Source organism: Equus quagga, chromosome 5 (assembly GCF_021613505.1).
Source record: "Equus quagga isolate Etosha38 chromosome 5, UCLA_HA_Equagga_1.0, whole genome shotgun sequence".
Lineage (NCBI taxonomy): Eukaryota > Metazoa > Chordata > Mammalia > Perissodactyla > Equidae > Equus > Equus quagga.
In genome coordinates this window covers 48,781,084-48,804,550 of record NC_060271.1, presented here as the reverse complement: position 1 = coordinate 48,804,550, position 23,467 = coordinate 48,781,084, and the positions used below count along the sequence as shown (strand labels likewise).

General features: G+C 63.1%; 1 protein-coding gene across 1 annotated transcript; it reads left to right on the top strand.

Annotated features, from left to right (window-relative positions):
* The first annotated feature begins 1,967 nt into the window (after positions 1-1,967).
* Positions 1,968-23,409, top strand: SAMD11 (sterile alpha motif domain containing 11). Its single transcript, XM_046662535.1, has 14 exons — positions 1,968-2,975; positions 4,105-4,196; positions 8,288-8,469; positions 9,907-9,957; positions 14,284-14,408; positions 17,477-17,566; positions 17,736-17,870; positions 19,716-19,878; positions 20,912-21,027; positions 21,238-21,316; positions 21,396-21,910; positions 22,140-22,261; positions 22,623-22,733; positions 22,826-23,409. Exons 1-14 carry the CDS (start codon positions 2,459-2,461, stop codon positions 23,066-23,068), a joined length of 2,541 nt encoding a protein of 846 aa, XP_046518491.1. The 5' UTR covers positions 1,968-2,458; the 3' UTR covers positions 23,069-23,409.
* The last annotated feature ends 58 nt before the right edge of the window (positions 23,410-23,467 follow it).

Here is a 23,467-nt window from a genome sequence, read left to right as displayed (position 1 = left end):
CCTTACCCCTGTGGGCATGTGAGTGACAGAAGAGTCCAGGGTGAATGATGGGCGGTCCCACAGAAGGGAAGGAAGGCCCTGTCCACAAGCTGAGGTCAGAGGAGAGGCCTGGCCGTGAGCCACGTGGCACCTTCTCAGATCCAGAGATGTGTTTCACCAGCCTCCCCCCACACCATAGTCTGCAGGTCAGGGGTTCGGAGGCCTGAGGCTCAGCAGACAGGTGCCCTGACCATGAGAGGGTGGGTGGAGGGGCACGGTTTTCGGCAGCAGGGTCAGGGGAGGTGGCCAGACAGTGGGCACACAGGCCCATCCCACTGGGCCTCCAGCTGAGCCCTGGGAACTTTTCCAGCTGAGCTGCGGCCACGCTTCATGTGACAGCCCTTCCGTGGCCTTCCTCTCAGGCAGAGACAGCCTCCTGCACCCACCAGACACAGAGGCACCCTCCCTCCTCAGCTGTCACATCTGGGGTTAGGTATGCACAGGTGTCCAGGCTGTGGATGGGACAATGGGGCTGAGGGTGGTGAAGTAAGGAGGGGTCACTCATGCTCACATTCCCAGCTGGCCCCTTAAACCCCAACAGACCACTGCGCCTCGGCTGAGGTTGAGGTGGGCAGTGTGTCAGCGAGAGAAAACACCGTGGTTGCCAGAGCCAGCCCCATCCCTGGCTGGTGCTGGTGCTGGAAGGAGGTAGGTGGGGCGGCATGTTCCCTCACTCCCAGCCCCTCCCTTGCAGAAGTCGCAAGCCCTCCTCTGACCCAGCTCCAACCCCTGGTCAGGGAGATGCCACAAGGATGCCCTACCAGGTGCATCTCAGAGGCGCAGGGGTGGGGGTCTGGGTTCTGGGCTGGGATCTGAGGCTACTTTCTAGCTTGTCCAAAATGACACACCACAGAAAGACAAGCCTGTCTTGCCAGCTATAACCAAAGCCACTGGATTCCTCAGTTTCTCTTCCTAACTCCACCCCCAGCAAGGCCCACATGCTGATGTACAGGGAGGTGTGGGCTGATCACCAGGGGACGAGCTGCCCTCATTCCAGCCCTGGGCCAGGGCTGACCTCTCCTCCAAGGCATGGAGGTGGACATGGATGTAGCAGGTCCCTCTTCCCCAGTCTTGCTAGCAGTAGAGAACGGAAGTGTGCTCAAGGGCACAATCCCGCATTCAGCTACCCCTCCTGCCATAGCCCCTGTTCCCCTGGATTCACCGAGACTGGGTGAATCCACCTTCTTGCCCCACACCAAGGCTCAGATACTGCTTGTCCTGGAGTCAGACCGCCTGGATTTGAAACGCCTGTGTGTTTTAAAGAGAGAGTTACTTGACCTCTCTCCGTCTCACTTTCTTTATCTATAAAATGGGGATAATAAGAAAAACTCCGAGTGGGACGACCAGGTGAACTAAGGTGGGTAAACTTCACAGTAAGGTAGTAATAAATGGCACAATTGTTTTGGTTGTTATTCACAGAACAGGACCCCCGCCCCTAACATATGTGCTGAGGCCACACACCACAAACGCGCAGCCTCACACCCTGCGGATGCAGAGGCCACCCACGCCAGCCCAGACGCGGATGCCCACCACGCACCCAAAGCCGCCAGTGTACACACACACACACACACACCCCCACCAGGAAAATGGGCCCACCGGACCCCGGATCCCTCCTCCGCAAGGAGCCCACTCCTGGTCCTGGGTCTGCCCACGCCCATGTGGAGTCCCGGACTCAGTTGCACTCAGTGACTCCCTCAACAATGGCGCAGTCCGTGCGCCGCGTCTCGCTAGAGTCCGGCCGCCCACTGGGTCTCCCTTCTTCCTATCTGGAACAGGGCAAGGGTGCAGTCCCGCGCCGCCGCCCCCACGCGAGCCCAGTCGGCCGTCACACACCCCCTGCCGGAGCCCGCGCCCGCCCGCCCGCCGCGCCGGGGCCGTTTAAATGGGCCAAGTTGTGGCGGCGGCGGTGGCGGCGGGAGTCTCCCAAGTCCCCGCCGGCGGGCGCGCGCCAGTTACGCGGGTGCGCGGCCCGGGCGACGGGGCGGGGCGGGCGTGGGACCCCCGGGCGGGGCGGGGCGCCAGGCCGGAGACTCCACGGCTCCTCACTGCCCGGCTCGGCCCGGCGGGCGGACCAGCGAGCGGGGCGCGGGGCCGCCCCAGGGGGCGCGGGCGCAGGTGGCCCGGCGCCCCGTGGAGCCCCCGGGCCCTCGAGCTGCGGCGCTGGGCAGGTCGATCGGGGATCGATAGCAGCTCCGGCAGCACAATGTCTCGGGGAGCCGAGGCCCCGCCAGCCGGCCGGGCAGCGGTCCGAGGTGGCCCGGCGGGCGGCGCGGCGGCGGACGCTGGGGCGCAGTAGCGGGTAGTGCGGGCGTGCGGCCAGGCGCCTCCCGGGCCCCCGCCCTCGAGATCCAACTCTAGCCGGGGCCAGAACAAGTTGCGCCGGCGGCGGAGAGCCAGGCTGCAGGACCACCGGCCCGCCATGCCGGCGGTCAAGAAGGAGCTCCCAGGTCGTGAAGACCTGGCCCTGGCTCTAGCCACCTTCCACCCGACCCTGGCCGCGCTGCCACTGCCGCCGCTGCCCGGCTACCTGACGCCACTGCCCGCCGCGGCCGCTCTGCCCCCGGCCGCTTCGCTACCCGCCGCGACCGCCGGCTACGAGGCGCTGTTGGCTCCGCCGCTCCGCGCCCCACGCGCCTACCTGAGCCTGCACGAGGCCGCCCCGCACCTCCACCTGCCCCGGGACCCTCTGGCCCTCGAGCGCTTCTCAGCCACTGCGGCCGCAGCACCGGATTTCCAGCCGCTGCTGGACAACGGGGAGCCGTGTATCGAGGTGGAGTGCGGCGCCAACCGCGCGCTGCTCTACGTGCGCAAACTCTGCCAGGGCAGCAAGGGTCCGTCCATCCGCCACCGCGGCGAGTGGCTCACACCCAACGAGTTCCAGTTCGTCAGCGGCCGCGAGACGGCCAAGGACTGGAAGCGCAGCATCCGCCACAAAGGTGCGGCCGAGGTGGGGGCGCGGGCCGCTACCGTCCCTCCCCTCCGCTCCCCGAGGACCCGTGGTTCCGGACCCCCCTCATTCTGCCTTCTGGGAGACTCCATTTCCGCCCAGAGAGGGCGCTGTGACTCCGGGACTACCACAGGGAACACCACCCCCCCCTCCGCCCCCCGTCCCCCGCAGCACGGTCGCCGTGGTGGACCTGGGCAAAGCGCCCTCGACCTCCACCATCCCGCTAGCTCGGGCCGCGGTGCCCTGGACTCCCGGCCGCGCACGAGCTGGCAGCTCCTTCCGCTCGGAAGGTCTTTGCGGGATTCCTGGACCGTGAGGCTGAGAGGAAGTTTACGGGAACTCGGGAGAGAGAGCAGGCGGGAGGCCAGCTGGGCGGGACACTCCCCTCCCCGGGCGCGGTTCTGGCGGGAGTAGAGGGGCACACGTGCGGCCGGATTGCGGGTGCGGGCTGCTGGAGGGAAGGGGAAGGCGTAGGGGAGGCTAAGCAGGTGGGGGCCGCGGAGGCGCGCGTCAGGGCGGGGGCGCGCGCGGAGCCGGAGCAGCTGCCCGGCTAGGAGCAACGTGCTTGGGCCCCGGCAGGAGTCTGGCTACACCCGAGCGACCTGCGGGTTCCTGAGCCGGCACGTGGGGGAGGCGTGGTGAGCGCCAGGCTTGGGGGTGTGGGGTAGTTAGAAAGTTAGGGATGCAGTCGCGCTCGACTTCGGGGTTCGCGGCTCCACGGTGGCTGCCGTCTTTCCGCTGCGGGGTCAGGCGCAGTCCCGGGTCCTGACGGCGCCGCTCACCTGCGGCCAGGCTCGACCTTCCTCGGCCCTGCTCCGGATTCCCGCGGACCGGCTTGGCGAGGGTGGAGCGCGGGAGGAGGGGCGCAGGGGGCGGGGAGGAGACCGCCTGTCGTCATGGGAGGGCGCTCGCCCGGATCTCGAGTTTCAGAGCTCTGCAGATCCCCGCGGCGTCCGCGACGGTGGGGTGGGCGGCAGGGCCGGGTGGTGGGTTCAGAGGTTGGACGAGGTGGGCGTTCATACACCTGCCAGGAGGGGAGACCGGCCTTGCAGTTGACTGCGCCCCGGAAGCGTGCTCGGCCCTGCTCCCTCACCGGTCCCGCCTCGCTCTCCTCGCAGGGAAAAGTCTGAAGACGCTTATGTCCAAGGGGATTCTGCAAGTGCACCCTCCGATCTGCGACTGTCCGGGCTGTCGGATATCCTCCCCTGTGGTGAGATGTGCGGGAAAGCTGGGCTTTCGGGGCCCCTCTTGTTCCCCGGCAGCTTGTGTCCGTGTCTTCCAGGATCCACAGTCCTAACCTCAACCCTGCAGGGTGCAGGGAGCCCTCGAAGGGCAAATTTGAGACTTTGCTTTGGGTGGGAATCGGGGGCACCCAGAGCTCTTCTCCTTTGGATGCGGGCCCAGGTCTTCCCGTCCTGGAGCCTTGGAGCTGCTTCTCCTGAAGCCTTGGGAACAGCCCGGGAGTGAAAGTCTCCTCTCTGGACAGTGTCACTCTGCCTTGCCACGGGTCTGAGGGTCAGCGTGTCGTGGGGCCCAGCTCGGGAGAGGGGCCAGTTCTAGGGTAAGGCTTATTCTGGGGTCTGACAGGGTTGGCTGGCCTGGATGTGCGTTCTGGGGTGGTTTCAGGCCCAGAGGAGAGTGGTGTGCGTCTGTGGGGTGCCGAGGCTGGAGTCCTGCTAGGTGAGGCCCTGGATGTCCAGGAGTGTCGGGATGCAACACAGTCAGGGGCAGGATCTGTGCAGTGTGAGCCTCTGGTATCAAGAGAGCTGGAGGGGCCGGCTCTGTGGCCGAGTGGTTAAGTTCGCCCCCTCCACTGCGGTGGCCCAGCGTTCGCATCCTGCGTGCAGACATGGCACCGCTCGTCAGGCCACGTTGAGGCAGCGTCCCACATCCCACAACTAGATATACAACTAAGATATACAACTATGTACCAGGGGGGTTGGGAAGGTAAAGCAGAAAAAAAAAAAAAAGAGCTGGAGCTGGAGGCTGGTATGGGCCCCCCAACCCAGTGTAGACATCCATTCACCCCTTCACTGGCCTAGGGGAGCAGGAGAAATCAGGGTGCCTGCCCTCCACGCAGTATGGTTGGAGGATTGATCAGAAAAGGAAATTGCATCTTGAGAGCAACCAATTTTGAGCCCCTGGGGGAGAGCCAATTAGGGCTGTGGCTCCTGGTGGTGGTTGGGATTGCTGCTGCTAATCCTGGCACCACTCAGCAGCCCCCTCTGACAAGAAGGGGTGGGAGAGGCAGAGGGACAGTTGGGCCTAAGAGGCCTGGAGGCACCTGCCTTGGGCTTGTTTACTTTGGACTGGTGGTAGGGCTCAGGAAAGGGTGTCCTGGGTTCCTCTTGGACCCTGAGGGAAGACACAGACACACCTGTGAAGACAGACATGAAGTTGAGCAGGGGAAGGGGATCCAGCCACACCTCACCCATGAGCCCACTCCACACACCATCTGACATGAGCTCATCGCACGCACAGGCACGCCTGTGCACAAGGGCTCCCAGTGTGTGTGTGCGCACAAACAGCCGTCTCCTGCCCACTGCCACCATACTTTCCTAGGCAGGAGGCCCAGCTCCGTCTCCATTTCTGCACCTTCTCAAGCAGCTGGGGCCAGAGAGGGGTCCCCTGGGCACTCTCTAGACCCTCTAGGCTGGCCTGGGGTTTCTGTTGGTGGGGAGGGGCCCTGCCTCTCCCAACCCTCCCTCTTCTGGAGGTCATCCACAGGAGTGGGGAGGCAGGCAGCCTGAGCCTAGCATCCATCCCCTGTAGGACACTGCTTGGGTATGGGGCTCAGACAGGGATGGGGCCACAGCCCAGAGCTGCTTGCTCTCTGGGGCTCCCAGGTCCCTGCCCTGCATGAGGGATGGCTCAGACCTGGGCCTGCCTCTCCTGAGCCGGGTCCCTCCCAGGGCTGTCCCTTAGGAAGGAGTCCCACAGACACCCTTGTCTTTCCAGCACCCACCCCCCACAGCCAGGTCCACAGGTATGTGCACGCTTCATGGCACAGATACTCCAGGGGTGTGCACATGGCACAGGGGTCATGCAGCCATGCAAGCTGGCCTCCACGTACCACCCTTGCTGTCCAAGGAGCCAGCTTGGCTCGGGGCGGGCTCAGCACCCAGCCCTTGAGTCTGTGTGCTGCTGAGCACGGCTGAGCGGCCGAGGTCTCAGGTGTGCGTGGGAGGCCTGTGTGGTCCCTGCCCTTGGCCGGGTTCTGGGCTGCCCATCTTGGTCCCTCTTCCTCAGCCCCTCCTCCCACGGGAGCACCCGCAGGAGCCACCCCAGGCCATATAGCTGGTCTGGCCTCATCCTAAGCGGCATTTCCCTCTCCTCTTCCCCGACCCACAGATGAGAAACAGAGGAAGAAGCGTTTCCTTTTCTTCTGAAGAGAATGGTTGAATTAAAACAGAAAGGAAAGAGAGAGATCCCGGTGCTTGGGCTACAGCAGGCTAGAGAAGGGCAGCGCTGAGTGAGACTTCCCAGCAGAGCACACTCCAGATGGGCAGGGGCTGCTGGAGACACTCCCCAGAGCCCACTGGCTGGCACAGAGAGGCAGGGAGACCAGATGGGCTGTCAAACCTGCAGCCTCGCCACGCTCTACTCTTGCTGGAATAGCACAGGGTCAGGGCCAGGGTCTTAGAAGGGGTCACAAAGCCGGCCCCCTCAGGCCTGCCCTCAGACTCCACTGCCCCACCACACCCCACCTGCCCCAGTGCTGCCCACTCCATCCCACTGAGTGTATGTTGCAGGGAGGAAAATAGAGGGTGGCCTGGGTGCATTCGTGAGGGCCGGTATGGGGGACCTATGGTTCCTGAAGCCTGGGGAGGGACTGTGGCTCCCAGACCCAGGGTGGGGCCAGGACTGGGATTCCCAGACCTGACGCGAAGAAGACCAAGGCTCCCTGGCCCCGTCGGGGGTACTGCCCAATTTTGGGGTTGGAGTGGGCTGTGCGTGTGGAGGTGACAGTGATCTGAGTCTGAAAGGACCTTTCTTCTGGAAGACAGGCCTGCGGTGGCTGCACAGCTGCCCTTTGGGTCCAGGATGACGTGGTCCGGGAGAGGCAAGACGCTCCCTGACACCTTCCTCCTCAAGCTCATGGGTGTGGTGGGGGCAAGTTGTACTGGCAACAGGAGAGGAGGGGTCCAAGGAGGCCCAGTTAACTGAAAAGATGAGAGAGAATTAGGTAATCCCCAGGCCGTGCCACCTCCCTAAGCCAGTAACCTGTCGTTAAATGAGAGAAAGTCTCATGCCCATCAGAAAACAATCAATCACTTTCTCTCCTCCCCTGGGCGGAGGAGCCTGGACACACTAGAGAGAACCTTGCCTGTATACACAAGCACTGAGTGTGCCCACCGGTGTGTGTGTACGAGCCCTGAGCACACACCAGCTCTGTGTGCAGTGCCCTGCACGTCTGTGTGTGGGACACGCCTTCCCTCTCTGTTCTCCTTTCTCAGTCCCAGAGCTGCCCGCCTGTGTGCCCTGCCTCATTGCCCACACTCTGCCCTCGCTGTGAGCACAGGGAAGGGGTGGTGGACCTTTGGAAAAACTGAATTTCTCAGCTCCTGACCCAGAGGGCAAGCCCACCAAGGCCCATGGGACAAAGGGTCTGGGCTGGCCAGGGCTCCTTGCCAGGTGACCTGTGGACCCCAGGCCCGCAGTTTGCAAGGGGTCAGCAGGCTCAGGCCCAGGCTCCCACCTTCAAACCACCCCTAGCTGAGCTCTGCCTGGCACTGACAGACTAGGCCCACACAGAACCTGAGGGGGATGGCCAGGCAGACACCAGTGCACAGTGACTGCCTTGGAATCGGGGACAGGATGCACAGTCATGCTGCATCCTGCAGGCCCCTTGGGACTCACGGGACCTGGGAAAGCCTGGGTCTGCCTCCAGGTGGGCGTCCCCACACTCAGGCCGAGTGCCTGTGGAGGGGCCTGGACTGGAGTGCAGAGTGTAGATGTGGCCGTGCCCATGGCAGTCTGGCCAGGGCCACCCCCACCTCAGCCCCATCCGGGGGGTGTGGAGCAAGGAAAGCAGTCTGTGGAGGGGCCCCTGACCTGCACATCCTCTCCCTGCCTCTGGCCGCTGTGGCTCCTGCCAACCCTGGGCCTGTCTTGGAGGCTGGAGGCAGGGAAAGCGAGCAGGGATGAATGGCTGGTGACTGTGCCTGTTTGGTCTTAGCAGTTGCTCCAAGGGCTTCTGTCACCTGGGCCCTGCAGGGGAGTCAGGATTGGGGTGGAAGCCGCCCAGGAGGTTGAGGAGCCTGGCTTGGCCTAACCTTTCTCTCCTCCCACCCTGCCCAGAACCGGGGGCGGCTGGCAGACAAGAGGACAGTTGCTCCATCCCCTGTGCGGATCCTAAAGAAGGAGCTGACCCCCAGCTTCTCGGTCAGTGATGGTGACAGTGACGGGAGTGGCCCGGCCTGTGGGCGGCGGCCGGGCCTGAAGCAGGAGGACGACCCGCATGTCCGTATCATGAAGAGAAGGTACTTCTGCCGACTGTGGGGTGGGGGCCACACGAGCTCTGGCACAGTGGAGACAGCAAGACGGGGGTCTCCAAGCAGCTGAAGGCAAAGCCTGGTGGGGCAGTGGGCCTGAGTTTAGCTTGTCCTGCCTCGGGGGATGCCAACAGCTGAAACAAACTGGACCTCCGGGGACGGCCCAGCCCACTCCCTGTTGCAGGACCAGAGTGCGAACACACCTTGCCCCCACTTGGGGACCGAGGGTCGCGCCAGGGCCAGATCACCATTGTTGAGGAGCGGGTACCACTAGCGGCCCTGCCAAGACCAGAGGGGCCAGGAAAGGGTCGATGTGGCTCCCTGTGGGGAAGGTGCCGAGGAGGGATGGAGCTGCCAGGGATGAGGAAGGAAGAGGCTCAGCCCAGGGACTCAAGGAAGAGGGCAGTCGGGGAGCCCGGGAGGAAGAGCCTGGTCCTGCCACAGCCAGGCAGGGAGAGGGGAGCTGGGCAGACCCATGTGGGACCGGCCTCCTGGACACTGTGCTCATTCTTGTTGGCAGGTGGCAGCTCTCCTGCCTGCTCATTGTCCCTTCCAGGCTTAGGGCCACCCTTCCTGACCTCCCACCCTCCCTCTGTCCACTTACCTCTTTGTCCTTCCCTCCATCGATCTGCTCATCTATGTGCCCATCTGTCGGTCTGTCCTTTCAGCACGTTATTGCATTCCTACAATTTCTAGGTCTTTTCTCTTCCCGCTTAGTCTTATAACATGTTCCAATATCTCCTGTTCTAAAGTAACCGCCCCGTACCCCCAAGACCCCCAGTTCCCAGCCCCCACACCCCCACTTGCTAATGTGAAGCACCACACAGCTTCTGACCGCCCTCCCTCAGCTCCTGGGTCTTTTCGGGGACTCTGCTATGGGTGAGGACACGGACACAGGGCAGAGCTGCTTCTGTGCTTGACCTCTCAGCCCAGTGTCCCTCCTGCCTGTGTTGTGTGATGGTCACTTTTGGGAGGTAGGCTGGCAGTAGCTGGGACACAGGGGCTGACACCTGACCCTTGGTGCTGATGGCAACTGTAGGCCTCACTCCCTGACCTGGTTCCGGAGCAGCCCTAGTGACTAGGAATTGGCATCCATCAGTGCGAGTGATGTGCAGAGGAAGCTGCAGCCCCCACCCCCAGCACAACGTGGGGGCTCCTCTGGGTCCACTGTAACCAGCCTCAGTTCTGTCCTTCCCGACTCATTTGTCTGGCGAGGCCAGGAGCTGGCTCCCGCCCATGGCCTGTCCTGGTGGCAGCCTCTGGCCGGTGAGCTGGTACCAGATGGCGCTGGAGACAGGTCTGAGCCAGACCCATTCCCTCAGGGCCAGCGCTTTGGGGCAGATGAGGGGCACGCCACACACATGCCCTGCTGTCCAGGCACCAGGTCCTGGAGGCCACACTGACCCTCTGCTTCTCTCCTTTCAGAGTCCACACCCACTGGGACGTGAACATCTCCTTCAGGGAGACGTCCTGCAGGTAGGGCTGGCCTGCGCCAGGCGTCTCCCCACAGGCGGTGCGGGGCGGGGCGTACCTGTGGGCTCTGCTTCCGCTGGATCTGCTGCTGAATCTCTCCAGCCTCCCTCCCTCCTCCCCTCCTAGTCTGTCTATCTGTCGACTGCCCAGGCCTTGGCAGTAGCACAGGTGTGGGTTCTGGGCAGCCCAACTCTGGAGCCAAACCCCCCCCCCCATGGAACTGGCCATGTGAACCCATCTGCCCAAAGATGAGGCCGTGACCTGTCCCTCCCACCCTCCTGGAGACCCATCAGGATATGAGAGTGGTGATGAATGAGTGGGATCTTGAAGGATGCATGGAAGTTCACTAGGGGAAAGGGATGTCTGCAAAGACATGCAGGAAGGAGGGAAGGGGATGTGGAAGGGGAGGAGGAGGGGACACTGGCAGGTCTGGATCAACTGGGTGCTAAAGGGCATTGAATGCTGAGCCTCTTGGTCATTGTCCTCCAGGCAGTGGGGAGCCACCAAAAGTTCTGGAACAGGGGAGTGACCACATTTTGTTTTGAAAAGGTCCTCTAGAGGCACCAGCCAGGAGGTTGGGCATTTGTGCCAGTCCATGGCGATTCAGGATGTGGAAACTGGACGAAGGTTGAGGGGGCCGGGAATCCAAGACGTAGGAAGGAGATAAAAGTGAGGGAACTTGATGAGGGTTTGGGGGTGTTGGGGAGACCTAAGTTCTCAGTTCCAGAGGGGCAGGGGGTGCTCGGTCTGTGGGTGGAGCCCAGGCTGTGGTTTCCGGTCAATGGGGTCAAGCGGTACCCCATGGCGTCTGGGGAGGGCACAGGAGGGCTCCAGCAGTGCAGGCCTGGCTTCCTGTGGCCAGAGCTGAGGGGCCAGCCTGGCTGTGTGCCAGGTGTGGTGTTGTTTACATCTCTGAGAACACTTGCGTCCTGGAGCAGAATTACAATGAAAATATCTTTAAACTTACTTCCACCTCATTTTGAAGCCTCCCACTCAACTGATCATTTTTATGAACTGTCGTGAACATTGACGACACTTTATGAGCCTTTTACTTGGGAAGCTACAGGATCAATCTGTCGGGAAGCCCAGGGCTGCTCTTCTGCTCCAGGAGTGACTCCTCCTGCATGCAGACCCCTTGACCCAGCGTGGGGAGAGGATAGGGTCTCGGCGTCCAGACACAGGTGCCCCTGTGAGAGGCCAGGTCCATGTGCAGTGGGCTGCTTGGGTCCTGCACGGGCTGGAGAGGCACCCGCATGATTTCCTGGGTTTTACCAGTGGGAGACGGCAGCCCATCTGCCCTGCCTGCAAAGCAGACCCCGGCGTCTGGCCAGGGAGGGCTGCGGGGGCGCAGAGCCCAGCTGCCTCACACTGCCCCCGTCCTGGCTCTCTCTTTGTCTCTTCCTGGCTCCTTTAGGCCCAGTCCGTCTGTCCTTCTGTCTCTAGTCTCCTGTCTGTCCTTCAGGCTCTGTCCATCTGTCCTCCTGTTGTTTCTATCCACTCTGTCTCTCCATCTCTCTGTCCACTAGTGCCTGTCTGTGTCTGTCATCATCTCTCACTCTCCATCCATCTGTCCATCCCCATCTGTCATTCTCCATTTGTCTGTTTGTCTGACTCCATTCCTCAGTCTTCATCTGTCTGTCCATCCATCTGTCCATCATCCATCTGTCCGTTTGTCCCTATCCCTCCGTCTGTCTGGCTCTGCAGTGGACTGCCTGCCTGCATGGAGCTCCCCGTTCAGCCTTGTGCACCCCGGGCAGCTGGCAAGAGACATGGTCCCTGCCCTCCTGCGGCCCTGAGCTGGCCAGGAGATGGGAAGGACTGGACAGAGTGACAGTCGCTGAGGGAGCCTGGAGGAGGCCAGGGGTCCTCAAGGGGAGCTGGAGTCTGAGGGCCCAGCCTCAGCGTTTCAGGCCCTCTCCCTCTGGCCTCCCAGCACACCCTCCTCCATGCAGCCCCTTCCCTGCCGCCTCATGTCTCCTTGGTCCCGCGGCTCTCCCCTCACCTCCTGTTCTGTATTCTCACTCCATGGCACCACAGAGAGCTCGCAAGACCCTCGTGGGCTTCGTCCCTTGTGCATAGCGGGGTGGAGAGGGTGTTTTCATGGCTGCGAGAACCTCACGCTAGGACGCCGGGCAGGGGGCTCAGGCCTTTTCAGTCTGGTGTGTGCAAACTTTCTTTCTGTTCTTTACATAAAACCTGGCATAATTTGTTCAGTGATCGACCAGGTGACCAGGACCAGTTCTCTAGAGCTGAACCAGGCTGTCTTGGGGCCAGTGGGCTGAACCCCCAAGGCAGAGAGCTGAGGTGTGGTGGACATGTGGTGTCCCGATTCCTACCAGGTGTCACCTCCACAGTTGCAGCACCACCCGAGGGCCTCAGTGACCAGCCAGGGAGTGACAGCTGATGGCCGTGGTGGGCGTGGGGCGGACGAGGTCCCTGTGGGCACCAGGCTGAGGGTCACAGGGAGCAGACTGATGGGCTTGTCCTCACTGCTCTGCCTCCACCTTCTGTGGGAGTCCTGGGGACAGCAGAAGGGGGGGTCCCCTCAGGGAGGCTCCGCGGCATAGTGGCCCTGCCTCTTGGGCCCGGCCCTCCCTGGTGCTGAGGACAGCAGTTCTCTCAGACAGCCCCGCATTGATGAGGATGATAGAGAGGATGAGAGAGGCTGCCGACTAATCCCATAAAGTACTTACTGCCACCCCACCTGCCTTCCTGTTTGCAGGGGGTGCCTTCCCTCCTCTGGGGACGGGGGGAGGGAGCCGCGTCTGGGTCTCCCAGAAGGCTCTAGAGCCCAGCCCTGGAGTCTTTGGTGCTGAAACTGATCTGCTTAGGGACCAGCCCTGGATTAGCCTGCTCCAGCCACCCCAGCCGGGGGGCTGGGGCTATTTAGTGAGGTTGAGGGTCAGTTCCCAGGTCAGTCCATGGAGGTCCCCATGCAGCAGCTGAGCTGGGAGGCTGCTGGTGTACAGGTGGGCCAGGGAGCTGGGGGGGAGGGTGAGGCTCCCGGCTCCCTCTCTGCTCTTCCTCTGTCCTGTCCTGATTTCCTGTCCCTCCAGACTGGTCTGCAAAGTGGCAGGTGACCCTTCTCTGTGACCACTAAGGGAGAGGCTCTCAGAACCCCAAGAGCAAATGCTTGGGGGTCCGTTTATATCCAGTCACTCTGGGGTTTTCTCCTCCCCCTTCTCTCTCGGGTTCTGTGATTGAGCAGGAGGAGAGATGAGGGAACAAAAGAGTTAGGTCCATGTTTATTCCAGGCCCACACGCGCCTGGGAGCCTTGGGGAGAGCACAGTGTCATGAGCACACCAGGGGAGCAGGCCCAGCCTGCGGTGTCTGTGTCTGTGCGTCTGCAGGTGCTGCGTGTGCCCGGGCATGTGTGCCCACATGTGTGTCCCTGACTGTGCTCACGCGTGTCCCTAACTGTGCTTGCACGTCTCCTTGTGTGTGCCCACCTGTGTGTCCCTGAGTGTGCTTGCATGTGCCCATGTGTGGCCCTGTGTGTGCCTGCGTGTGCTCATGTGTGTCCCTGAGTGTGCTCTCATGTGTTCCTGCACATGTATTCCTGAGCGTGTCCCTGCATGTGCCCAAATATGTCCCTTAGTGTGCTGGCGTGTGTCCCTGCATGTGCTCATGTGTGTCTGAGTGTGCCCACATGTCCCTGCATGTGCCCACGTGTATCCCTGAGTGTTCTCGTGTGTGTCCCTGCATGTGCCTGTGTCCCTGCGTGTGCCCATGTGTGTCCTTTAGTGTGCTCACGTGTGTCCCTGCGTGTGCCTGTGTGTCCCTGAGTGTGCCTGCATTTGTGTCCCTGCATGTGCACATCTCTTTGTGTGGGACTTTGAACCTCGGTTTCCTTATTTAAAGAAATTGGGGGTCCATGGGTGGTTGCAAGTGTTCATTGAAATAGCGCATGCAATGTTCTCACTGAAGCAGCTGGCTGGTGCAGTAGTAAGTGTGGGGTACGTGTGACAGTGTGTCCTCTGGGCGCCTGTCCCCCAGGAGCAGGCACCCCACCCTGGTGGGTGCCTGGCTGCCCTCCGAGGTGGGGAGCAGGGACACAGTCACTGGCCACCATGGAGAGAGCATGGCAAGACTGAGCCAGGCCCTGGGTCCACACATGCCCTCCCTGGAGCAGTGTGGGTCTGAGTGCGAGGCCCCTGTGCCAGCAGACATTTGGCAAGCAGAGATGTGCACAAGGCATTGCCATGCTTAGGTGCTGTCCCCAGGTGCCATGCGTGCCCACAGCTCGAGGGTGGTCAGGCGCTTGCTGTGCCCAGGGCTGAACACATGGCCTCACAAGGTCTCACCTTCCCTGTCTTGCTTTGCTGCAGCCAGGACAGCGACCTTTCCACCCTCATATCCAGTGTGCACCGAAGCCGCCAGCTCGTTATGCCCGAGCATCAGAGCCGCTGTGAGTTCCAGAGAGGTGGCGTGGAGGTCGGCCTGGGAGCCACAGGTGAGGAGCCAGGGGCATCAGGGGGTCGGGGGGCATGACGGGGCTGCCAGGCTGTGGCAGCTCAGCCTGAGGACAGCCCGCCCCGCCACCCTCCTGATGTCTCTGCTCAGTGGCTCTGGATGCCGCCACCCCCAGCAGCCTTGGCGGGCAGCCAGGGAGGCCAGTGGAGGAGGCGGGAGGTGGCGAGGCCGGCTGTCCCCCAGGGCTCCATGTGATGGTAATTGTGTTAATCCCGGCCAGCCAGGCAGACAGGAGGCGGAGGCAGTGGCTCCACGGTGGCTGCTGCTGGGGTGGGCTTGAAGAGGCCTAGGGCACTACCACTCCTTCTTCACAGGGGCAGATGAAGGCAGGATGGTCAGGGATGTGCATGCCTCACTGAGACTCAGAAATGCACACCCAGGGCTCACTCGAGGGCAGGGACATGCTCTGTGTGCAGGGGAGTGCCCACCAACCCCACGGAGCAAGGCGTTCCAGGAGGGAAGGGGTCCATGCCCTGAGAGAAGGACTGGACCTCCGCAGGAGTGGAGCAGGAGAGTGCTGGCCAGGAGCTCCTGGGGTCACTGCAGAGGGGCGGCTCCTGGAGGCAGCGGAAGCTCAGAGGGAGGGGGCAGCCTGGGGACTCAGGCTGTCCTGGGAGGACTTGGCCACGAGGCACCACTGCATATGGTGGGGCACAGCTGAGCTTTGGCTGAAGGGACAGGGGCGAAAGGAGTTGGTGGAGGGGGTCCCTCCTGTCCTGTGGACCCTGGGCAGGGAAGTTTCCGGCAGTGGCTGCAGCTCTCAGGAATGCTGGCCTGGGGACTGACTGGCTACTGTCCCGGGACCCCTAAACACCCCCATTAGTGCCTCCAGGTGTGCCAATGCCTGGAAAGGCCTGTGTGGGTGGGTGTGGGGGGCTGCTTCTGGAGCCTGTTAGAGGCAGCAGAGCAGGCAGCTGATAAAATCTAATTGTCCCATCGATCGGCAGAGCCGTGGGAGCCCTGCAGTGATTGAGATATTCCTAGCCAGCAGGCCCTGCCCCGGCTGCCTGCACACAGGGACCTCCTCCTGGGACACAGGCACGAGTGTGCGTGTGGAAGCAGATGTGTGCACCCAGCTGCCACCAGAGGCCACGTGATCTGGGCCTCTGCGCGGCCAGGGCTCACTGGCGCATTGTGTCTGGGCGCCCTCACTTGCGCTTTATGCTGAGATGGGGGCAGCCTGCAGGCACATCAGGAGTCACACGTGCTCAGCAAAGGGTTGTGTGTGTGCTGTGTCTGGGTTCCATCAGAGTCCCCCATCGGCTTCCATGCATTCCTGTCGGTCCTGGGTCACCTCCTTCCCCAGGAGCCACGTATCAGTCCTTTTCTCACAACCCTGGGAGGAGGGAGGACTAAGGGGCTCACGTGGTCTGTGCAGGTGTCTGATGACTGTGTCTGCTTGTGGCTGCCCCAGGTGTGTCTGCGAGTGAGTGTGGCCTCATCAGGGACTGGTAACGCAGACCCCGTAGCAGGTCTTCACTGCTCCCACAGGGCTGGGTCTCCCCTCAGGTCCCCCTTCCAGGGGAGAGGGAGGTCCCCCTGCAGAAAATGGGAAACAGCTTGCAGGGCAGGGAGATCCCTGAGTTATCTGCTAAATCCTGAGGGGCACGTGCAGGTCCGGGCGTGGGCAACAGGCATAGACCCAGCCCAGACCCACCTCCAGGCCTGGCACAGCCCAGCATCACAGAGGCTGAGCCCTGATGCCCTGAGGCTGTTGGGGCGACTTTGGACTCCTCAAGGGCCTCATGCTGGTTGTGCCCCCTGCCTCTCCTGCCAGGTCTCTGGGCAGTGGGGACCTCGTCCCTCTCAGGGCAGGGCCTGGGGCTGGGCCGCTGAGGTGGCCGAGATCAATAAGTTATTAGCACCATTCTGTCAGCTGTAAAGTGGAGATTGATCGGCTGCCGCACTTCCCTGGCCTGATAAAAATGACAGATTAAGGGAATAAGAAAAAGGAATTAGGCTGTGGAGCTGACGGCAGGGCTTCTCCGGAGCCCCCTTCACCGAGGTGTCAGAGTGGGCCTGGGTCACAGAGGGGGCGGCCCCTCACTCCACCTACCCAGATGACCTTGTGAGGATAGAATAGGGGCCCAGAGGCAACGGGTCTGGCCTGGAGGCCAGCACTGTGGTGGGCCCAGGAGATCAGGACAACTGCTGAGCTGTTCCGTAGGGACCCCCAGGCCTTGGGCTCAGGAGGGAGCCTGGCTTTGGGGAGCAAGGGGCTGGGATGGAGAGGGGCTGGCTCGGGGAGACGGTTGAGTGTGGTTTGGATGTGGGACCTAAGAGGGCTTCAGGAGAGGGGTGGGGTGGGGCCTGGGTCCCCAACTGCAATGGCAGGCTGTGTGCAGGGCTGTAAACAGTGGGCGAGGCTGTTCAGGGATGCCCTCAGGAGCCCAGAGCCCGCTAGGCAGGTGGGCAGGTATGTGAAGCAAGACTGGGGTGCTGGCTCGGGCCTCCTGGGGACAGCGAGGGGTGTAGCCTGGGTGGAGAGGCCGAGGAGAGATGGATGTGGCAGGTGCACCTGACCTCGGGGACTTGCACCCTGGGGACTTCCCTGAGCAGGAAGAGGTTTGGGGTGCCCTGGCATGGGACCCTGACTGCTAGTCCTCACCCCTGTCCTGGGAAGAGAAGGTGCATTCCAGTCAAATCAAAAGCCTTTCATTCCTCTCCTGCAGGATACTGAGGAGGCTTCTTAATTTGGCTGGGAGGGCAGAGGGCACTTGTGGAGTCCTGAGTTGCCGCCTGAGGCTGTTACCACCAATCTGCCATCACATCTGCATGCGCACACACACGACCCAGAGCCCTGGGTCAGGACTGTTCCAAATGCAGCATGATGTCCTCTGGCTGAAGGCCTGGGACCCCGGCTGCGCAAGGCCTTGCCCTGGCCAGGACCCATGGGCACTGCTGAGCAATGTGGTGTGGCTCTGGGCTGAGCTGGGGCTGGGCAGGGACTGAGGCTGGTGTTGAGGTGGGCCTGGGCTGGGTGTCTGCCAGCCTGCATCCCCTCCAGGCCCTGAGACACAGGGTCCAGCTCACTCTTCCCTCCCCCAGGCGACTTGTTGGGCAAGAGGCTGGGCCGCTCCCCCCACATCAGCAGTGACTGTCCTTTGGAGAAGAAGGCCCGAAGCAAGTCCCCCCAAGGTGGGAGCCCAACCCCGGGGTGGGGGGACAAGTCACTGGAGAAGAGAAGGCAACAGTTTAGGGCAAGGTCAGCCCCAGTGGCAGGTTCTAAGAGCAGAGGCCCTGTGTCTCCCCCTCGGCAATATCTGGAGGAAAAGCCCCCCCCCCCCCCACGGTTCCCCCCACACAGAGACTCTGCTGCTGCCAGAACTAGGGCCCAGCATGGCCCCCGAGGACCACTACCGCCGGCTCGTGTCCGCCCTGAGTGAGGCCAGCACCTTTGAGGACCCCCAGCGTCTCTACCACCTGGGCCTGCCCAGCCACGGTATGTGCCCCCACGAACACCCCCGCACAATCCCCTCACCCAGTGTCCACCCACATGCGCTGGGCTCTTCCTGTCTCTGGAGGCCTCTGTTCCATCTGGAAAGAGGCCCTGGGGTCTTGGCTGCTGACACCAAGGCCGGGTTGGATGTGGGTCCACGGGCCTCTTGTGGGTGGGCGACGAGGCATGACTCTATTCTTCCTTCTGCCTGAGGATCTGGAGGGTCCCCCACCAGCAGGTCCCCTGCAGCCCCACCCAAACCGTCTCCCACACTTTCCCAGCAAGGCCACCCCTCACTGCCCACATTCGGGCAGTGTCCTTTCACAGGTGAGGAAACTGAGTCACGTGAGCCCAAGTGAGGGTAGGAGGTGGGATCTAACCAGGCCCTGCTGCCCCTCTCCCGGACACACGGGTCCCCATGGATGCCTGGTGTGTGCATGAGGCCCCAGCTGCATCAGGGCCCAGTGTGTGACTCACCCGTCTGTGCAAGTGTGCCGCAAGCCCCTGGCCGGGAGAGCCTGGGTCTCCAGGTGGGAGGGGCCAGGAGGAGGGCAGCATCAGCCCCAGAACGTGTCCACTAGGGAAGGTCCAGAAGGCAGGATGGGCAGCAGTTGAGATTTGGCCACTAGGCCCTCAGGAGCAGCCCTCGCCCCACTCCCCGCCCTCAGGACAGGCTCTCTCCATCTGTCCATGCCACCTCTCACAGCACTTGGGGCAGACGCTGGTGCCCTGCCAGGCTGTACCCTGGCCTCGCAGACCTCAGCCCTCGGGCAAGGGGAGCTCGGCTTTTCCGGCAGGAGGGGGGTGGTGCTGGGAAGGGGCAGGACTTCCTCTCCTTACACCGGGCACTGTCCCCCAGGGCAGTCAGGCACCGAGAGCCTGAATAATTCACCAAATGTTAATAATTTAAAAACCTTCCTTTTAATTGCTTTCCCTGCCCTGCCTCGGGCGGCTCGCTGGCCTGCGCGGGGGAGGGGGTGCCGGCCGCCAGGAGCCGCGGGAGCCAGGCTGTCAATCAGGCTGCGCGCCGCCGCCCCCGCCGCAGAGCCGACTGTAAATAACAGCGGCCGCCGGGCGGGCGGGGGCGCGGGGCCCCGCGGGGATGGAGGCAGGCGGCCGCGCCGGCTGGGCTCTGCGGGCTGGCACCCGGCCCGGGCAGGACCCACCTCCGCTTTTCGGGTAATTAATTTATAAACAGGCACGGCGCGGAGCCTGCACAAGTGGGGTGCTGCGGGGGGACTCGGAGGCCCGGCCCTGGGCAGGATGAAGGGAAGGAATGGGGAGCAGAGTGCCTTGGACGCATGGAGCCCACCGCAGACTACCTAGGAGAGGGTCATGTGGGCAGCGTCAGGAAGGGTTCAAGACTCACTCCAACCCCTGGACCTTGGTCACACTGCCTCCAGGAGCAGGCCTGCGCCCCACTCTTGGGCCTTAGCACGACCCCCTCCCCTCAAGGCTCCTGCAGCCTACCCTCCGGTGCCCTGTGAACTCCAGTCAATGTCAACACTCGTGCCCCACCAGACTCCCCTGCCTGTGGGCCTTTCCCTTCCTCCATCCTTTTCCCTCCTTCCATCCCCGTATCCCTTTCAGATGCTTCCTGGTCCCCCAGCCCCATGCCCAGCATTCTCCAGCACAGTACTGATTTGTGTCACCCCTGCCTTTGGCCATCTGCTCATCTTTGTCCCGGTGACCAACCAGCAGGGTCGGTGTAGGATGTGTGCTCACCGGCACTTGGTCTTGGTTCCCTTGGCCAGTGTGCTATGCTCACCAGGATGGAGGGAGTGAGAGCCCAGGAGGAGCCTGGCCTCTGGGTCACTGTTGTTGTGTGTCATCCCCCCACCCTGGCAGATCTTCTGAGGGTCCGGCAGGAGGTGGCAGCAGCCGCTGTGAGGAGCCCTAGTGGCCTGGAAGTCCACCTGCCCTCATCCACAGCAGGTCAGCGTCGGAAGCAGGGCCTGGCTCAGCACCGAGAGGGCACCACTCCAGCTGGCGCCCCGTCCTTCTCAGAGAGGTACTGGGGTGCCTGCATTTCAAAGAGGATCCCATGTTCCCTATGCTCGTTTCTGGGGCACAGAGCTGGGGTGGGCAGATCTGTTACCTGGTTCCTGCAGGCCGTGTGCACAGCCTGCACCTCCACACCTATCAGGCACCTTTACTGGTGCACACTGCCCTCCCCAGTCACAGCCACAAGGCCGTGTGGGTACAGCACTGGAGTGTGCCAGGCACTGTACTTGGCCCTGCGTCCATGCCCAGTGAGCTGGGCAGAGGTCCAGGAGAACATTCCTGGGGTGGGAATGTGTGGGGTGACCGCCTTTCGGCGGGGTGTTAGGGCGACTCCCGTCTCCATTGAGCAACTGTGGGGCCACTTGAATCCAGGTGGCCCTGAGACAGTTGAGGGCTTTGCTCCTCCACCAGGTAGGTGAGGGGGCTTGAGGCAGATTGGGGGAGACCGTGAAGAGGGTGGTGCGGAGAGAGCAGAAGAGGCGAGCAGCGCGAGGTCGGAAAACCCCGAAGTCGGAGGAGCGGGGGCGGGGAGGGCACCGCCGCAGCACGGATTCATACGCGCCGATGGCGACACAGACGGGGCCTCCGGGCATGTCGGGGGTTGGAGACCCGGAGGAGGGGAGGGGGCTGGTCGACCTGCACAGGCCGAAGGGTGAGCGAGCTGGGAGGCCGGCAGGGCTGCGCCGGCTCGCGGCCCTCCTGCGGTCGCCCCCGCCCCGGAGCGTTTGCAGCCGCCTCGCCGCCCCCAGCCTGCGGCTAATTGCGGCCCGCCCCCGGCGCGCGGGGTCCGCGGGGCGGCGGCGGGAGGGGGCCCGGCGCCGCGCGGTAATTACCGCTGCCGTCTCCGCCGCCCGCCGGGTCAGCGCCTCCGCGCCGCCGCCGAGATTAATTGGCGCCGCCGGCGGGGGCGGGGGGGCGACCCGGAGCCGTGACAGCGGCGCATCGACCGCCCGCGGGGCGGCAATTAGCGGAGGCGGCGGCGCGGGGGCGGGGCGTTTCGGGAATGGAGGGCGGCTCACCGCGCGGCCGTCCGCCCGCAGGGAGCTGTCGCAACCGCCCCCCTTGCTGTCGCCCCAGAATGCTCCGCACATCGCCCTGGGCCCCCACCTCAGGCCCCCCTTTTTGGGGGTGCCCTCGGCTCTGTGCCAGACCCCAGGTGAGGAGCAGGCGGGTGCGCGAGCCCTTTGTGTCCTGGGGGGCCGTTCGTACGGGGCCATCCGGGTTTGCCCGTGACCGACCCTGCATCCACGAGTGCTCCCGGAGGATCCGTCCCGCCCCTGTTGAAGCCAAGGATCAGCCAGGGTGGGCTTGGATGGCCCTGGACCACTCGGCCACCTGGCCTCGTGGTCTATCCCCTTCCCACCAGGTTACGGCTTCCTGCCCCCTGCCCAGGCGGAGATGCTCGCCCGGCAGCAGGAGCTCCTGCGCAAGCAGAACCTGGCGCGGTAGGTACCGCGGGGACGGTGGGGCGGAGGCGGCACTGCCAGCCGGCTGACCCTCTTTGGCCCGCTCTCCCCGGGCCAGGCTGGAGATGTCGGCGGAGCTGCTGCGTCAGAAGGAGCTGGAGAGCGCGCACCGGCCGCAGCTGCTGGCGCCCGAGGTCGCGCTGCGCCCGCCCGAGGGCACCGAGGAGCTGCAGCGACGCGGCGCCATGCTGGTGCTGAGACACAGCTCCGCGCCGCTGCTGGCCCTGCCCCCCCAGGGCCCCCCAGGCCCCGGGCCCCCCACCCCGCCCCGGGAGCCTGCCCGCCGGGCCCCTGGGAAGGGGGGCCCCAGCCTTGCCTCAGCCAGGCCCAGTGAGTCCAAGGAGACCACCGGGACTGGGCTCTGGGCACCAGATGGTTCTGAAGATGAGCCCCCCAAGGACTCAGACGGAGAAGATCCTGAGATGGTGGCTGCTGGGGGCCGGGGCCCCACCCCAGGCCAAGCCCCAGCTGGAGGGGCCAGCTCTGAGGGGAAGGGGCTTCTCTCAGGGTCCATGCTGCCCCCTCCACTGCCCCTGGGCTTACCCTACGCCGTCAGCCCCTACTTCCACACAGGTGGGCACCGCACTCCATGCTTTAGATCCCTCCATGAGGTAGAAGGAGACCCAGTCCCTGTCCCCGCCTAACCCCAGGTCTTAGGGAGGGCATCCATGGGGAGAAAAATGCCTGTCAGTCATTGATCCAACATCTCTGAGCAATTAGGGCAAGCAGAGGTCAGCAGACAGGGCGGGAGCATAGGAAAGAGCAGGTCAGAGTCCTAATAACAAGCCCCATCCCCTGCCAGGCACTATGGGGGGACTCTTCACGGATGGGGAGGCGACAGCCCCGGAGGATGTCAGCAAGTGGACAGTGGAGGATGTCTGCAGCTTTGTGGGGGGCCTGTCTGGCTGTGGAGAATACGCACCGGTGAGGGGGCATCTGCCCAAGATGGTTTTCAGCTCCCCTAGTGCCTCTTCCCACCCCCGATTTCTCTTTCCACCCCCGATTTCTCTTTGAAAACTGGGGAGGGAACGGACACAGGGGCATGCTCCTCCTGCTTCTCTGCCACACCAGGGTTTCCGCCTTCAACACTGGTATATGCCTGGCAAAACAGGTATCTTTCTTTTGTTTGAATGTTTTCCCTGTAAGCTGCACCAACAGCTCCTTGATCCTGCTCTCTGGAAAGCCTGGAGTCACTCCAGGACACCCAGCCTTCCCTGGGCTGCAGGGTACCCAGCAGGTGGGCAAGCACTGTTCCTGGCCTCAGGCCCATATCACCTCCATCCAGGTCTTCAGAGAACAGGGCATTGATGGAGAGACCCTGCCCCTGCTGACTGAGGAGCATCTCCTGACAACCATGGGGCTGAAGCTGGGGCCTGCTCTCAAGATCCGGGCCCAGGTGAGCACCCACGGGAGTGGTGGTCCCCAGACAATGGAGGGGCAGCATCAAGCTCTCAGGGGCTAAGGCCTACCTGGCTTGTCTCTCCACAGGTGGCCAGGCGCCTGGGCCGCGTTTTCTACATGGCCAGCTGCCCAGTGGCTTTGCCGCTACAGCCGCCCCCATTGCGGGCCCCAGAGCAGGAACTGATGCCTGGGGAACAGCCCCTGTCCCCAGCAACAGCCCCCTCCCCCTGTGGGGGCGAGCACTCCCCTGCGGGAGCCTCCCCCAAGCAAGAAAATGGAACCCTGGCTCTGCTCCCAGGGCCTGTAGACCCCTCCCAGCCCCTGTGCTGAGCCGGGTGGACACTCAGATCCCCGCCCTCAGTGCTAGCCACACCAGCGGCAGCCTCCTCCTTCCACAACTTGTTTTCCTTTTGATTTTGGATGCAAAACCACGAATTTTTACAATGAAAACTTGCAACTTGAAAGAAATGACTTTCCAAAGGCTTTCTGGGGATGACTGTAGAGCCCAGTACCGACTGCCTAGGCACCCGAGCCTGGGCACAGGAGCTCTGCATCCTGGGCAGCTGCAGACAAACCAAAGACAAAGGAGGCAGAGGCAGCACGTCATGCCCTGGCCAGGCCTGCTGACTCCCTCTGGCATTGGGACTGCTCTGTGAGGTTTTCCGTGTCCTGACTTCAGGCAAGGGGTCACCAGGTCCCCCACAGGGTTGGCAACAGTACCCCACCAGC